This window comes from Nothobranchius furzeri, chromosome 4, assembly GCF_043380555.1.
Source record: "Nothobranchius furzeri strain GRZ-AD chromosome 4, NfurGRZ-RIMD1, whole genome shotgun sequence".
NCBI classification, from domain to species: domain Eukaryota; kingdom Metazoa; phylum Chordata; class Actinopteri; order Cyprinodontiformes; family Nothobranchiidae; genus Nothobranchius; species Nothobranchius furzeri.
Genome location: NC_091744.1, coordinates 6,495,256 through 6,513,569, shown reverse-complemented (window position 1 = coordinate 6,513,569; position 18,314 = coordinate 6,495,256). Strand labels below are relative to the sequence as shown.

Genomic DNA, 18,314 nt, shown 5'->3' with positions numbered 1-18,314 from the left:
AATCACAAGGTGCTTCACAAGTAATATAAAAATGATAAAAAAAAAAGGTAAAAAAAATAAAATGAAAAGCTTTTAATGGTATGATGTCATTTCCTGGCATGTTTGTAAATATTGTATATTGTGAACAATGTGCTGAACCTTGATTTGAAGAAATCCGTGAATTGAAATCATAACTTCTGCAAGAACATTTTTGCGATACAATTTTTCCTGTAATAAAAAAACAATTAAACAAAGTACTGAATTCAGGTTTTGTGTGTTCTGCATTAAAAGTAGTTCATTAAGTAATTATTGATACCGACCAATATGTTTTTTTATATATCATCCATGCTCAGTGGGTGCTAGTAGAAAAGGGCCAGAAGTGCACTGCTCTTGTGGTCATAAATTTAAAATGGCTTTTCCACATTATAAACATATATTTCTAGCCTCAGAATATGCAACGGCAGTTTTATGGTCCTACCTGGACTGTGGTCGTCTTTCAGGTTGGACGGCGAGTCCATGCGCAGCAGAGCCTCTGCAGCCTCGATAGTTTTATCGGAGCAGTGGATGCTGGTGCCATGAACCGAAGCCTCCACTGCAACAAAATTCATACACTGAATCATTAAGTAAACAAACAAACTTTCTCCAGTGGCTCTAGAGAACACCTGTTATCCTGCTTTGTTTTAAAAATAGCCAAAATGTGTTTCTGCATCACTTCAATTAAAACATCTGCTTTTCAGGGTTTAAACAAGGCCACAAACATTATATGGAGATAGCGCGACCCCATAGCGCCCCCTAGTGTAGGGGCCACTGACGGCATTTCCTGAAACAAGACACAAACTCGAGAAATCCTGACTTTAACAGTTTGAACTGCACCTTTAGCAGGTATGTAAATCTTATCAAGACCAGAGCTGCTCAAGGATACAACAGAAAACTGTATGTCACCCTTTTCTCTCCTCGCCATCTGTCATCAAATAATAAGCAAAAACAATCACAATAACGAGATGCATGCATCTTACACTCAAAGCTTGTTGACCATATAAACTAAAATGTATAATTTCTGTATGAAAGTTCCAATGGCAGTTCCTCTGGGACCTAGACAAGGATCCCAGAGCACCTGCTGTCCTCGTCAATCAGTGGTGGGAAACATGAGAGATCATTACACCCTGCCCTGTCCATGTTTGGGAATCTAACCGTCCAGGATAGAGAAATAAGCTATCTTTAGACAGCCCACTCTCCTACAAACAGGACGTCCTGCTGGCTCATAACAGATAAATTGTCCCTGCTGTAATCTGTTGAGACAAGGACCCTTTAAAAAAACGAACCAATGTAAACACAAATCTGGCTAATGTGCGAGTTTAAAAATGCACAAAATTAGTAGGTGTTTATTTTTTTAATTATTACGAGGCGAGACAAACACAAAGTAGTTCCGCGTCTGATCATTTCCGTATTTACACTCCTCATAATTTCCCTCCAGTTCTTCTGTGAAGAAGCACGCAAATCCTCGTCACTCAGCACCCGCATCGGCCGCCTATTGGCTGAGAGTGAGGCCGAAGACCCGCCTCTGCTAAAATCTGATTGGACGATTGGAGGAAGAAAGCGAAGGGATCTAGGCCGTCCCACGCGTCCGCGGAAGACTTCAAAACCCGATTAACGAACACATTAAGTGTTAAAAATTACACATAAGACACCACAAAAGGCTGAAAACACAACTTAACGCCACGTTACAAAATAAAAAAATACGAGTGCGGAGGCGACTTTTCTGGGCGTTTAGCAAGACTTCCCGGAAAACAAATAAATTTGTTCAAATCCATAACAGAAAACAATACTAAACGATGCTATGAAGGCTGTATGTCCAATGTTTGTGTCTGTAATAATAAACACACATGTCCTTCCGACCCAGACAGCGTGGCAAAGACAACAACTACACACTTCCTGGTTGTGCAAACCGTTATTCCACATCGTCAGACTGCGAGAAGAGACAAATCTAAACATGCAACACGCGTCTCATGCACACACTAATCTACCCGCACAAATTGGTCCGGCCTGCTGCACGTTTTCTACATTTTAAAAGCGGGTTTAATCTCCGAGGGGCAGCGCCATGCAGGTCGATCACTTCCTGAATCCCTCCATTACTTCACCGAGGCAGGCGGGCTGCAGCGCTTCGGTCAAAGCTAAAAACAGCAGCGACGCGGAAACGATGGCGCTCCAGTCGCGGTTGTGAGGATATGAAAACACATTACCGGCTCTGATGAGCAGATCGAGCTGATTTTCGGGGCCCTCGTGTTTTAAAGTCGTCATGTTTGTCACCTCTCTGCAGATTCACATTGACTTCTCACTGCTCGAATCACTCCGCTGCTAAAGGGAAATCTTAAAGAGACGCATCACGGCGGCAGAAATGTATCCCTCCGCCACCGACACAGGAAATCCTCCCTCTTTTGCGTATGCGTGACGTTAATTCCATCTGCGTTTTTTTCCATTAACTTTATTTGATAAGAACAATTATATTCTTATGATGTAAAGTACCTATTTTATTATTTTACTTGCTTAAATAAAAACTCAGTGGAAAGTAAATCATAGTGTTGTTCACAATTACATATATTACATGTTTTAAAAAAATAGTCCTTTCATAAAAGATACACGGACTAAAATTTCGTTTACAGAACATCTGATACAGCTGCAATGCAAACACTCTACAGCCCCAAAAAAGGCACATTAGACAAACATTTGGTTTTTTTTCCCTCCTAAAATTTAAGTGCATCTCATTAGCTTTACACATTGAAAATGTAATGTATTATGAAAAATACAGACCCAGAAAGGTGTTTTGGGTCAGAGAAATTCTCCTCATTCATCTTTGGTGTGTTCTTGCTGTGTTGAAATTCTAATTCCATCTTTTAGTTCTTTTTAAAACACCGAAAGGTTTTATTTACCTGCAACGTTTCGTTAGCGGCAGCTGCAAATGAAACGTTGCAGGTAAATAAAACCTTTCTGTGTTTTCAAAAGAACTGAAAAATGGAATTCTCCTTATTATCAGAAGAAGCCACAGTTCTCTCCAGAACATCCACCTCTCTTCCAAGACACACGTTTGACTTATTTTATTTTATTTTTTTTGCTTGCTATGTGGAAAATGTCTGTTTAGGTCCTTCACAATTACTTTAAGTTGACTTGAATTGTGTTAAGAATTTTTTTCACAGAAGATCTCATTTATCTATTTATTCTTAACTTTATTCTTCTCGGTGTCATTTGTTCAAAGGGTCATATCAAGTCATGACAAAAACAAATCAGCTGAAACTCTTTAAAAAATCACCACAAGATGGTGGTGTAGGAACGCAGAGATCTGTCAGCAATAGATAATAGATAAAACGATTGCTGGTGTTGGGCAAGAAACCACGTTGGAACCGTCTTCCAAATAAGTAAAAAGCCACTTGGGCTAGCTCCTCAAGGGAAATCCCAAGGTGCTCCTTGGGCAACCGTGAGACATAGTCCCTCCAGCATGTTCTGGGTCTTCCTTTAGCTCTTCTCCCGTGGACGTGCCCAGAAAACCTCACCAGGGAGGTGTCCAGGAGGCATCCTAACTAGGGATGTCACGGTAACCGGTGTAGCGGTAAACCCCAGGAAAAAATGTTGATAACAATAATAACTGTCTTGTTTTTTTTTTTTAATTATATTATCTCGGTGGATTACCATGGCCTCGGTGTAGGCATGGTGACCCTTGCCAGCCACCATCTCGTCTGCTGAAGTTGTCGCACATGCGCACTTTGTAGTTTACAATCAAAGCTTTCTTTAAGCTAAAGCTGCAATAATAGCCAAAAGGGGGAGACGGCAGCACTCAGGACACCTATCAGCCCTCAAAGAAGACAAAGTTGGAAGTATGGGCATACTTTGGATATTCCTAGGGACAGTTGATAGAAGACGGCTATCCTGTTTGCAGCACGTGCAGGAAAAATGCCTGCAAAAGGCAGCAACACTTCAAATCTCATTACACATCTGCGTGACCATCACCCACAACTCTACAGTCAATGCAAGGCAAGTTAACGTTAGCCTTTTAGCTGAAATGAAACGAGTCCCCCTATAACGCAGCTGCAGTGCCCACTGGCAGCATATAAACCGTGTCACGCACACCCCCATAATGAAATGATGCTATGCATTATGGGGCTCCCAGGGGGCAGATAAGAGTTGGTCGCCAATGCAATAGATTGACTCTCATCGCATTATTATGAATTTAACAATGATTACTGCCTGATGACACGTTCCCAAATCTGCAAAGCTCACTGGAAGGACACAAACCGAGGACAACTATCCTGAGCAGGGTTTCCCCCAGTGCTTTATAAGCCTGCCCACCCGCCAGGCTAAGTGTCATGCCCCGCCCCCCTCCCCACCCCTACCGTGTCCGCTGACACGAACGTCACAACGAAACTAGAGCCATCTATCAGCTGATGGTGAAAAACAGCAGCGGAACGTGTGCAAACCCCCATCCCCGCTCTCACAGAGGAGCGCTGCGGGACGGAGCGTGCAACCCTCCTCCCCCGACAGCCGCCAGGCTTAACCCATTTTCTGGGGGAAACCCTGCTGATATAGAGGGTTTATTTAGTTGTCCAAAATTTAAAAAACATTTCTGGTGATATAATTAGAACATGTAAAATCCTCAAAAAACCAACACAAAGTTATCATGAAATAATAAATAAGAGTGTGAGATATAGATTTTTATTTTGTCCCACTGAGGAAAACAGTTTGGCCGCCCCTGATCTTTAGGCAGGGGCTGGGTAGAGTAGCCAACAACTGTACTCAAGTAAGAGCAGCACTACTTCAACATCTTTTACTCAAGTAAAACTAGCAGTCCAAGAAATTACTGAAGGGTAGAAAAGTATTTGACTAGAAGTAGGGCTGCAACAACGAATCGATAAATTCAATGAAAATCGATTACTAAAAGCGTTGGCAACGAATTGCGTCATCGATTCGTTGTGTCGCACAACTCTTCCAAAAACACCCCCCCCCCCTTCCCGCCCGCCGTTGCCAGAGCAAGTCAGATCAGCGTGAGGGAGAGCCGGCAGATCAGCGCAAGGGAGAGCCGGCATATCAGCGCGAGGGAGAGCCGCAGATCAGCCCGAGGGACAGCCAGTACCAGCAGATCAGGGCGAGGGAGAGCCAGTACCGGCAGATCAGCGCGAGGGAGAGCCGGCATATCAGCGCGAGGGAGAGCCGCAGATCAGCCCGAGGGACAGCCAGTACCGGCAGATCAGCGCGAGGGAGAGCCAGTACCGGCAGATCAGCGCGAGGGAGAGCCGGCAGATCAGCGCGAGGGAGAGCCGCAGATCAGCGCGAGGGAGAGCCGCAGATCAGCCCGAGGGACAGCCAGTACCGGCAGATCAGCGCGAGGGAGAGCCAGTACCGGCAGATCAGCGCGAGGGAGAGCCGGCATATCAGCGCGAGGGAGAGCCGCAGATCAGCCCGAGGGACAGCCAGTACCGGCAGATCAGCGCGAGGGAGAGCCAGTACCGGCAGATCAGCGCGAGGGAGAGCCGGCAGATCAGCGCGAGGGAGAGCCGGCAGATCAGCGCGAGGGAGAGCCGCAGATCAGCGCGAGGGAGAGCCGCAGATCAGCCCGAGGGACAGCCAGTACCGGCAGATCAGCGCGAGGGAGAGCCGGCAGATCAGCGCGAGGGAGAGCCAGTACCGGCAGATCAGCGCGAGGGAGAGCCGGCAGATCAGCGCGAGGGAGAGCCGGCAGATCAGCGCGAGGGAGAGCCGCAGATCAGCGCGAGGGAGAGCCGCAGATCAGCGCGAGGGAGAGCCACAGATCAGCGCGAGGGAGAGCGGCAGATCAGCCCGAGGGACAGCCAGTACCGGCAGATCAGCGCGAGGGAGAGCCGGCAGACTTGCGCTGCTGCGAACCGGTTCCGCCCAAGGCCGGATTAACTGGGCAATTGCCCAGGGCCCACGAACTCTAAAGGGCCCAGGGCAAGAGCACAATACTGTATCTATAATTTCCCGCTTTATGAGGACTATGGTGACCGTACGTTCTGTTTTCCCCGGACATGTCCACTTTTCACTCTCTGTCCGGGCGTCCGGACTGCGGGTTCTTGTATTGATGAAAATGTCCGGCTTTTCATCCAGGAGCAGGGATCGAATTATGGGGGAGCTGTATATCCTACACATCCAGGGGAGCCGGAAAAAAGTTTTCTATATTATATCATTTTTGGACTCTTTTGAGCAGAGAGCGGCACAGCGCATTGTTGCGCAGCAATCCAGGCAGCTGCTTCCAGCACATGGTCCATTCTCAAAGTGGCGCAACCAAAAAACTATAATTAGCACACAATCGTTCATGTAGTCTGCACATGTTCTCTATTTTCTGTCTTATCTGTGCCTGAAGCACGCTACTGCGGAGCTCATCACCTGTGCTGTGGTGATGTCACCTCACGCAGCATCGAAAACGCGCTCTGCGCTTTGCGGTCAGGAGATCCCTTTGATCTGCTCAAAAGTAACTGATGAGGTGAAAAGGTAAGAATCCTGGCAACAGTTTTTTCTGGAGAGTTTAGAGGAAACGCAGAAAGATGAGAGACAGACAGGACAGGAAAATAGTTGAATAAAAACAAGAAAACAAAACAAAGTGTTGAAAAGTAAAATGTAGGTAGATTTATCTCCACTACACGTTTTTACCAGTAAAAAACAACAAGTTAAACACATGTAATATTTATACATCTGATACAATTCAGATCACCTTCAAAACTCAGTCACACACCCAGGGCCGTTTCAAGACATTTTGGGGGCCAAGGCAAAATGCCCCCCCCCCCCCCCCCCAAACTGGGCTCCCCAGAAGCCTCTGTGTAATTCATACCCTCTCCAGTAGTGTTAGTTATACAGTGTTTGTAAAAACCCCTCAAACATTACTGACATGTTCTAATATTATCAGATGAAAAACTAAATTATCAGACATGCTGTCTCATCTGCTTCTTTTCTAAACTTGCAAAAAGTAACAAAACCATTTGAAAGCCACTATTTGTGGATTCTCTGAAAGTTTCCATGGAGTGTGTGACAACTTATTTTTTCATTGATCCTATCGTCTAATCTCACAGCTGAAACAAGCATCCTTAATAATCTGTGCACAGGAAGCTTACCGATGCTGTAGTAAAACAAAAGGTATAATAATTTATTATTAATAAAACCTTGTTGCAGCACTAAAGCAGAAAAATGAGATTTTGCATTAAATATGCAAAATATTTACATATGAATTGTTTTAGAGCCCTTTTATTGGCAGAATCTGATATTAATTTAGTTCTTACAAAAAATGGGTCCCAACATGGGCGTTGCCATAGTGTGACGTCATAGGCACAGATCCCCTGTCCTCTTGTTTGGAAATGGAAATATGGTCACCCTGTATTGAACAAACTGTCCACCCGGGCTTTTGCGCTGCACAGCGACACTTCGCTGCCTATGACTGAACGTCAGTTGAGAGTCAGTCTCATGCAGACTGACCAATGAAGAGAGGGTCTCAAGTTAAGACCCTCTCTTCATTGGTCAGTCCACACGAGGTGGGTCAAAGGTTACTCTGGGCGGGTTACGTGTTGTCAGGCATTCAAGTATTGAGTATATTTACTGCATATTACAGTAAAATATTCTGTATGTGACCACATTATGGTGATCCTCGGGTCGTGATGATGGAGCCCTTGAATATTGTTGCCCAGGGTACAACAAAGTGTTAATCTGGCCCTGGTTCCGCCGTCACATTCCCACAGAAACTGGTTGATCACACCGGGGCCAGACTACTAGCATGTGGTTTTACAACCACAATGTCCTCGGAAGCAAAAACGCTTTTAAAAGGGAGGGAGGAGTCCTAACTGTTGCTGCAGGCGTGTTGTGTGTGAGTGCAGTTATATACTGGTTAATATATTTTTGGGTTCAGTTGCTTTCATGTGGCCTAATGTGAGTCTATTTGGGATCATTGGAATGATCAGCAGCATTTCTTGATGTGACTTTATGGCAGTTGCCCAGGGCATCATCGCAAGGAGGATGGCATTCATTTACTTTTGTTTTATTTGGTATTTTTTCAGTCATTTTTGGAAATAGTGATCAATTTTGATTAATTCACAGCCTATGTTTAATTACATTTAAAAATTAGTTGTTTGACATCCCCAGTTATAATAAATGTCAACAGATGAGATCAGACAAAACAGATGAGAATTGCCCTTAAGCTGTTTAACTTGGACCAAGCATTTTAGGTCACAGATAGATGTAGCTTAGGGTCTCTGTCTATACACCTTATAAGACAATTTAGGTGATGGCATGTTGTTTTTCTGCTATTGAACTGTTTTCTAATAATGTAGTGTTAATTAAAGTGAAGGAAGGAGAGAAATAACGTTTCCCTAGCAGTTTTAGAAAATTTTCCCATGTAATCCGATTAATCGATTAATCGTGTCGAGACCCCATCCGATTCATCGATTATCCAAATAATCGTTTGTTGCAGCCCTAACTAGAAGGCTACTTGAGTACTGAGTATCATCTGATCTCATATTTTTAAAATGATGACATCAAACAGCCAAAAAATAAGAAATTATGGGCAAATTTAGGTATTTTAAAGACTAAAGGGGAAAATGTAAACAAATAACACACATAATTACAAAATAACAAATATTAGGCAAAATTTAAACATAAACTGAAGACAATATTTTCCTGATATAGAGTTTATTTAGTTGTCTGAAAATGTAATAGGTTTTCAAAAAATACCGCGATAATATCGAAAACCATGATAATTTTGGTCACAATAACCGCAAGGTTAAATTTTCACACCGTGACAACCCTAGTCAAAAGCAACAAGTAAGGACTCATAGCATCGGTAATGACGTCACGATCACAAGCCCTATAAAGAAATATCAGTGTAATTATTTAGTTCAATGCAAGGAAACTAAAGTTTTTTTTTTCCTAACTGTAGCCTACAGAATGCGCTTATAAGAACGCAATCGCAAGCAGCGCTGTGTGTTTGATGCCAGACCCAAGCCACCATAATCAGAGGTGTGGACTCGAGTCACATGACTTGGACTCGAGTCATTATTTGAATGACTTCTGACTTGACTTGATACAATTTATTAGGGATGTCCCGATCCGATCACATGATCGGAAATCGGCCCCGATCACGTGGTTTCAGACTGATCGGGACTCGGGCTTTACTTCCCGATCCAAGCCCCGATCCGGACTCGGATACTGGGTTCAAATTACAGGAGAGCAACTTGTTCTCCTTAAAGGTTGTCAGGCTCCCCTGATGCCCTTACCTTACACACCCAGAAGGAGCAAAAAGATCCAGTTTCTACCTATATTATATTATTTATATGGACTCAGCGTAGCGGGGATTCTTTTGGGCAGAGATGCAGAGAGCGGCAGGCAGACCGCTGATTATTCATGAACTCCAGCTGCGTTCTGCACACGGCCACAATAACATTTTCTACGTTTCTAAGTGGCGTCACCAAAAAATATATAATTAACACACAGTCATTCGTGTCCGTTCATTTTCTCTGTGGTAAGTTCTGTCTGTATTTGAGCATGACGTGTGGACGCGCTCGTGCTGCCCCCGCTGCAGCGCTCGTCGCTGGCTCAGCCGGACAGCGCGGCGCACACTCCGCTTTTTTTGCGGTCAATAGATCAATTTGATCTGCTGGTTAAAAAGTTACTTGTGAGGTGAAAAAGAAGGAAGCAGGCAGGAGTTTTTCTGGAGGACTGGGAGATGCAGGAAGGTCAGAGACAGACGGGACAGGAAGATAGGAAAATAAAAACCAAGAAAACAAAACAAAGTTCTTAAAAAATAAAATGTAGGTAGATTGATCCCGCTACACGTTTGTACCTGTATAAAGCAATAATTTATCAGCATGTAGTATTTATATAGTTGATACAATTCAGATCATCTTCAAAACTCCGTCCCATGCCCAGGGACGTATCTAAGCATTTTGGGGGCCGAGGCAAAATAGAAGTCCAAAAGTGAAGAATTTATGTTATTTATTACTAGATTGTTTGTTGTTAAAAATTAAAAAGGTAATTAAATAAAAAATAAGGAACATTCTGGAACTGTTTCTTCCTTTTCCTTCTTTTTTTTATGTATCGAAAGTATCGGATCAGGACTCGGTGTCGGCAGATTCTCAAAATCAAATGACTCAGACACGAGGGCAAAAAACCTGATCGGGACATCCCAACAATCTATATGTTTGTTTGTTTATAATCAGTTTCAGTTGCACTTTCTGCTTGTTTGAGCAAACAAATGAAGCTTTAAGAAGCTTTTTTTCTGGAAGTTATTTATTATCGTTGTCATCAAATTGAAGATGGACAGATAATTTGATTATGATTTGAAAATTCAAAGTTTAGAACTTGGGACTTCCAGATCATTGACTTTGGACTCAACTTGGACTTGGTTGTCTTTGACTTGGACTTGACTCGAAACTTGACTGGAAAGACTTGTGACTTACAAAGCAGTGACTTGGTCACACCTCTGCCCAAAATTCTGCAATAAAATTGAAGCCAACATGAAAGTGGCAAAAGCTACAGTTCCACAGTCATCCACTAGGGGCTGGCATCAGAAGTGGGCAAATCCTCATTGACTCCTGTGTCCAATGCATATTTCACAGCAATAATAAACATGTTTACAGCCTGGTTAAAAAAACCATTTTAGGTTTAATAGATCTAGTTTACATTCTTGACAACTGTGAGGGGTTCTGTTCTGTTCAAGTGTAATTTATTGTTTAAAATTCTGAATAATTCATGAGCATCAGAGGCATGTGACTTCAGAGCTAGCTCCGGGCAAAGGCCTCAGCATCACACTAATACATGTTCAGCCATTTTGACTCTCTAAACTTTAGTTTTGTCTGTGTGTTTGTGTTTGGATATTAATCATGGAATTATTTGGAGGCCAAGAAGTGGTTATTGACTGCATTAACAGACTATCCAAGCAATTTCTGCTTCTTTTTTCATCCGTAAGTAAATTTATATTTCTGTACTTTATTTGGCTGGTTGAATGGAGGGAAATTCTGTGTGTTTACAGTAACACCACTTGGTCTAAGATGGGTTCAAATATAACGTGTTGGTGTGGCTGCTGGGTAAAAAAAAAAAAAAAACTAGAGCTACATATCTGACCAAGGATAGCGGGGGCTATCGGGCTTCGTTGTTCCACCACGGGCAAAGATCCGCAAATCCGCCGTTGTCAACTTGGCTCAGTGGAGTGTCGACTCAGCGGCGGACTCGCGGATTGTTCACCGTGGTGGATCAGCAAATGCCCAGAAAAACTCTGTTAGCTTCGGGTTAGCATGTAGCTAATGTCTCGCTGATCTCCCACCATGAAGCACAAGCTGATGTAAAAGGCCACGGTGCCCGGCTATGATCACAGCGGTCTGAGGCTCTGCTTGTAAATTACCAGCCCCAGTCTATATTAGATCTCCACAGGTGACCAGCATGACTACAGCCTCACACGGAAGGCAGTCTGCCATGCGGGTGGGCTACCCCAGTCCCCGGTCGGGTTTCAACAATTATAAATTTTGGTGGTACTATTATAGTCTAAGAAATAATCACGGTTTCACAATTATTTTTTCAAGAATTGATTCAACATCTGTATTAACATATATAAATCACACACATTCTATAAATTATTGATAAAAGGCATGATTACATTGTATAAAGGTTGTGAACCCCTGAAATATCTATTGTTCCTTTTCAGAGATTTTGCTTAGAAAACTTCACTCTACTATTGATTTGCAAAGTTGATGTTTTACCTCCACAAATAACACAAGCCTGGATGAGTTGTGCTGTGTGGTGGAGTTGCTAATGCTAACAGTTTCTACTAATCGAAACGTTCTCTGCTCTTTCCGGGACACTAAACAAACAACAGCCTTCCCCGTCGTGAGTCAAGATGGGCGAGTCCATGAATGTTAAGTGACAGTGTGACGTAGATCTGTCAGGATTTTCTAACCCTAAAGTTTCACTGTCTAGTTTCTATCAGAAGTTAATACAGGAGATACGTGTAGGAGGCTATTTTCATGTTCTGCCTGAATGAAAAGCTCAGTGACTGATAATAATCAGAAATAATCATTAAAAATGGTTTTTCAGTGTTCCCACATTTAATTAGCCTAATAGCCTTTTTGAGTTTCTGTAAAAAACAAAACATTTTTAGTGCTGACAACTGGTCAGGATTAACACTGAAGGACGGAGACACGTTAATGAATTCTTCATCAGAATGGTGTCGGGCCAAGCTGAAGAAATTAAAACCCAATATAGAAAAGTTAAGGACACAAACAGCTGGAGTGAAAATGGGAGAAATACACAGAGGTGGTATTTATAGTCACTGACCGGCAAACCGAGGCAGCGCGGCAGGTCTGGACTCAGAGACTGCACCCAGGAGTCACTTGTGGAGCCTGTTGGTAAGCATTTCCTTTTTGTCTTTAACTCTGCAGCAAAAAATACTGAATAGTTGCACAACTTATTTATGAAATGGCGCACATGACGTTATGTTTAACACCGACTGCCAACATGAGAGCCTAAACTGCGATAGAAATGCTCCCCTGAAACTGCAAACCCATACCGGTCCACGCCGTCCGACGATAACCTTCCCGTCCTGTCCTGAACCCTGCAGTAGGTCCGAGGCATAAGTACCGTGGTGTACCTAATACAGTAGCTGGTGAGTGAATGTGTTGCTTTTAGGGCTGCAGCTATCGAATATTTTTGGAATCGAGTACTCTATCGAATCTTTTATCGATTAATCGAGTACTCTATCGAATCTTTTATCGATTAATCGAGTACTCTATCGAATCTTTTATCGATTAATCGAGTACTCTATCGAATCTTTTATCGATTAATCGAGTACTCTAATAAATTACCCTTTTGTGTTTGTAAGCCATTATATCAAATAGCACGTTATAAAATATGAAAGACCTCTTTAAATGAGCGAGCAATTGCCAGTTATTCTTCAAGTTTTATTCAAAACTAGTTTTCAAAACTTCAGCACTTCAACTTTACAGTAAACAAATGCCTGTGCAAAAAATAAGTATACAACCTGAGCCGATCTTCCCCTCGTTTGAGAATCTACTAGCCTGCAAGCCAGACAAAAACTAGGAGGATAACTGTTGACGTAGCACAGCGAGCGGCTGCGGCCCAAACAGAACCAGAACCGCTCAAGGCACATACGCAAACATGGCTCGCCAGCTATTTCTCTATTAACACACGTCTGTTTTAATTCCTACACTTTTTTTTCTCACACAATAACAAGGATTGTCGAGAACGCATGTTTGCCGTGGTTATGCCAAATTATACTGATCACAAAACATTTATTTACTTTCTTTTGTTTTCCTCCGCCACTCTCATAAATACCCGTGTATTCCTGCAGCAATGCCGAGGGACAACAGACGTCAATAACAACACAATAAAAAGTCTGATGTGTTGTGTAAAAACTGCTATTTTAGCACATTTTTAGGTCCGACGTGTTACTACCAGACGCACAGTGTGAGCTGAAACTGAGTGCTACAAACGAAAAAGTCGCACAGTGTCCGCAGAACATATCCGAGTCTGCTTGCAGAAGTGGCATTTACATGTGGATGTTTCCTGGTCAGGTGCTGCAGCTTGGAGGATGTGGTGTTGTGGTAGGCTAAATCCATTTTACAGTATTTACATTGGACTATGTTTTCTGCCTTACGACGTGAAAAATGGTCCCACACCTTTGACATTTTCTGTCTTTTTCGCACTCCACCGGGGTCCACGTTGTCCGCCATGGCTTAAGAGAAAGTTAAGTTACATTCGCTACTCGCGTGTGCATTCAGTGCAGTGTGTATGTACATGACACAAGAATTTCCCTCGGGATAAATAAAGCTGTTCTTATCTTATCACTTATTTCGGTCCGTGTGAAACATGACCCCGGGCGATTGCTAAGCCATGAATTAATTAAACATGAATTAAACGAAGCCTCGAGGCAGAGAATTTAACTCGAGGCTTTTTTGTACTCGAATTATTCGAGGTACTCGAGGAATCGTTTCAGACCTAGTTGCTATAGTGCTGGAAACAGTAAAAATGGTTTTAACTTGATGCATTTCCTCCCAGAGCAGGTATTTTAGCTCTACGGGTTAAGCCAACTTTGCAGTAGTCCAGAGAATCATTAAACTTTTTAACTTTCATAAAAGTTTCCACAAACAAAATGACTCTTTTCCTCCATCTCTATTCATCAAATTACTCCAAGCAGACTAGTTTTAGATCCATCATGTCTTTTTCATCGACGGGCTCTTGTGTCTTTCTTCTGTCGGATGGTAGCAAATATTTAAATCAATTCCCTCTCATCATGCATGTGCTAAAAGTGGAGAGACAATAATATCTCACCTCCTTCTCCTTCAGGCTCCACCTCCTGCACGACGTAGGCCTCGTCACCACACACCCACACAGAACAGCCCTGCACGCCGACTCCAGGAAGCTCCTCCACAACGAGTGTTTCTTTTCCCTCCATCTCCTCAAACACCTCCTCAGCTTGACACTCGTCCTCCACTTCTCCTTCCAGCTCCATGTCGGTCTCAAACTCCACAGCCTCCTGCTGGATGGGAGATGGAAGACAGTTTAGATTTCAAATCAAATTAAAAGGAAACTTTTTTTTTCAGTTTGGTAGAATTCCACGTCCAACACACCTGCTGGAGGTCTTCTTCTTCAGCGGAGACACATTCCACCACCGTCCCACCAGCGTCCACCAGCACCACTGAGGTCATGATTCATGCTCATCAAAGATCAGTAGCCAGTAGTTTACCAAAGCTCGTCTTTCTTGTGGTCTCCACTTGAGTGGGACAAAACGACCACTAAAAGTGGACAAATAAAACATTTACACTTGCAGCAATGTTAACGAGATACAGCTTAGTCAGTTTTGATTCAGAATGAAGAAGAAAGTTGTCTGGTTGTTGGACGTCCACTCAGATCCATCTTCTTAGTTCGACAGTCTGTTGCCCTAAAGATGCAGATTTGATGACACACACACACACACACACACGCACGCACACGCACATACACACACACACACACACCCTTTGGCCTGCAGGACGTGCCTTTCTGCTATTGCAGGAAGCATAGTCCTGACAGAGAGCCAAGTCCTTCCCTTGAACATGCAGTGTGTCTGGTGGAAAATCAAGGCTGGGTGGACCAGAGCCACGGCTACTGTTGCTAGGAAGCACACAGCCCTCAGTTCCTGCTTTGCTCTACGCTTCAGGGCCAAAACAAAGAAGAAACAGGAACTTGGAGGCTTTAATCTGCTTCCCACCAACATAATTTGGTTTGGAGTCAAAGATGCAGCCTCAGAATCAAAATCCTGAACCTAAAGATACTTAAAACTTCAAAACTCACACAGGTCAGATTTGTATGTTGCACAACTTTTATCAAACAGTGAAGCGTCCAATACTTGACTAACAAAGTTGCTGTTTAATAACTAGGAGGGTTACATTTTTATGTGTGTACATGTTTACTAGACACCAAAAATGAATATTTTCTAAGATAAAAAACTCATTTATTATGGCAATGAGCTGAGCAAAGATTCATGATTTCAAGATGGAAAACCTGAATTTATATAATAAATATAATTCCTAACTAATGTGAAACTAATGTTTCACTAATCATTTAACTGTCTGAATTAAAAAAAAGTCATTTTAGATGTAAAAAATGATTCTGCACATCTTAAACCCAGACACATGAGAAACAATAATACAGGTCCTTCTAAAAAAATTTGCATATTGTGATGAAGTTCATTATTGTCTGTAATGTACTGATAAACATTAGACTTTCATATATATTAGATTCATTACACACAACTGAAGTAGTTCAAGCCTTTTATTGTTTCTAATATTGATGATTTTGGCATACAGCTCATGAAAACCCAAAATTCCTATCTTAAAAAAACATTTCATTCGACCAATAAAAGAAAAGTGTTTTTAATACAAAAAAGTCAACATTCAAATAATTATGATCAGTTATGCTCTCAATACTTGGTCGGGAATCCTTTTGCAGAAATGACTGCTTCAATGCGGCGTGGCATGGAGGCAATCAGCCTGTGGCACTGCTGAGGTGTTACGGATGCCCAGGATGCTTTGATAACGGCCTTAAGTTCATCCAGAGTGTTGGGTCTTGTGCCTCTTAACTTTCTCTTCACAATATCCCACAAATTCTCTATGGGGTTCAGGTCAGGAGAGTTGGCAGGCCAATTGAGCACAGTAATACCATGGTCAGTAAATCATTTACCAGTGATTTTGGCACAGTGAGCAGGTGCCAGGTCGTGCTGAAAAATGAAATCTTCATCTTCATAAAGCTTTTCGGCAGATGGAAGCATGAGTGCTCCAAAATCTCCTGATAGCTAGCTGCACTGACCCTGCCCTTGATCAAACACAGTCGACCAACACCAGACCATCACTGACTGTGGGTACTTGTCACTGGACTTCAGGCATTTTGGCATTTCCCTCTGCCCAGCCTTCCCCCAGACTCTGGCACCTTGATTTCCTAATGACATGCAAAAATTTGCTTTCATCTGGAAAAAAGTACTTTGGACCACTGAGCAGCAGTCCAGTGCTGCTTCTCTGTAGTCCAGGTCAGGCGCTTCTGCCGCTGTTTCTGGTTCAAAAGTGGCTTGACCTGGGGAATGCAGCACCTGTAGCCCATTTCCTGCACATGCCTGCACACGGTGGCTCTGGATGTTTCTACTCCAGACTCAGTCCACAGCTTCCGCAGGTCCCCCAAGGTCTGGAATCGGTCCTTCTCCACAATCTTCCTTAGGTTCCGGTCACCTGTTCGCGTTGTGCAGCATTTTCTGCCACACTTTTCCTTCCCATAGACTTCCCACTGAGGTGCCTTGATACAGCAATCTGGGAACAGCCTATTCGTTCAGAAATTTCTTTCTGTGTCTTACCCTCTTGCTTGAGGGTGTCAATGACGGCCTTCTGGACAGCAGTCAGGTCGGCAGTCTTACCCATGATTGCGGTTTTGAGTAATGAACCAGGCTGGGAGTTTTTAAAAGCCCCAGGAATCTTTTCCAGGTGTTTAGAGTTAATTAATTGATTCAGGTGATTAGGTTAATAGCTCGTTTAGAGAACCTTTTTTTGATATGCTGATTTTTTGAGATGGGAATTTTGGATTTTCATAAGCTGTATGCCAAAATCATCAATATTAGAAACAATAAAAGGCTTGAACTATTCAGTTGTGTGTAATGAATCTAAAATAAATGAAAGTCTAATGTTTATCAGTACATTACAGACAATAATGAACTTCATCACAATATGCTAATTTTTTGGGAAGGACCTGTATGTATTAAAAAAACACCCCACTCTTCCAAACAAGAAATCACGCCTATTTAAATATAAGTTTGTAATTTTTTGAGGTGTAGTTGGAGACAACCTGAGAAGCTGCAAGTTTTGGATCTGAAATGCAAAATAACGTATCTTTTTTTCATTTACAGTTACTAATAGATGTTTAATGTTTAACATTATTTAAATGACAGAGAAAATCAGGCTGCAGCTGCTTCACAGAAAAACACAAGTTCTACGGCTCTTGTTAAAATTCATCCAGTGGTTCATAAGACTGGGTTGACTCCAGTAGTTACTGATGGCGACTCTCAACTACAACCACCTCTGATTTCAGCTCAATATTTGTAAAATTGACTGAATTATTGATATATGTTCATGATGATCTTTGTTGTTTTGCTTCGTTGCAACTCTGGTGCCAAGTCTGCCCAATGTCTCTCTACATACAGGTTAGCCCAGCCTAACCTTAGCTGAGCCAATTTGCTGAGGCTACAATAGTGTTGCTGACCAATGACTATACAACGGACAAACCCTCTGCGCTGTCATCCATAGGTTTGTGAAGAGCTGAATTGAAGCCCAATGGGCAGTTACTACCACAGCCATCTTGGCCGTGTCACGAGTTTCGTCACTCCCGGAAAACACAAAAATAGAGCTAAGAGCAGGGCTGTGAGCAGATGTGACTATGAGATAACCGAGCTAACCAAAGTTAACGAAGGTTGGCGGGCGCTTTTAGCCAGAAAACCGCGGTTGAGTGACTCTGCTACCCTCTGCCTTCTAGGCAGTAACGCTTTTAATGGGATGTTGAGTTTCTCCCTGAACTTGCTTCTTTATAGATCCAGCTCCTAGTGAATGAGGAAGGAACTGCAACTTTTGCCACTTCCATGTTGGCTTCACTTTTAGCAAGCAGAGATTTTCCTTTGAGCAAGACCAACATGCAGATAAATCTTTTGCTGCCGCTATAGTTTGCCAAGAATTTTAGGCTGATTTTTTTTGTAATTAAAAGGGAAACTTGTTTTTGTTCTAGCTAGGTCACAAAACACAACTAAAATCTTTACATGGGTTGACTTG

General features: G+C 42.7%; 1 protein-coding gene across 7 annotated transcripts in view; it reads right to left on the bottom strand.

Moving 5' to 3' along the window:
- Window positions 1–18,314, bottom strand: part of elf2b (E74-like factor 2b (ets domain transcription factor)) — a 39,317-nt gene that overhangs the window by 6,334 nt on the left and 14,669 nt on the right. For 3 of the 7 annotated variants that reach the window (XM_015976149.3, XM_070550026.1, XM_054737852.2), the window contains exons 2-4: window positions 14,604–14,768; window positions 14,305–14,512; window positions 458–571 (exon numbers count right to left, since the gene is read on the bottom strand). In XM_015976149.3, coding sequence (XP_015831635.1) covers window positions 458–571; window positions 14,305–14,512; window positions 14,604–14,681 — 400 coding nt within the window. In that variant the 5' untranslated portion in view covers window positions 14,682–14,768. Of the gene's footprint in view, window positions 1–457; window positions 572–2,219; window positions 2,422–12,291; window positions 12,357–14,304; window positions 14,513–14,603; window positions 14,769–18,314 lie in introns of those variants that run through there. The other 4 variants (XM_015976153.3, XM_015976154.3, XM_054737851.2 and 1 more) reach the window with 3 other exon arrangements.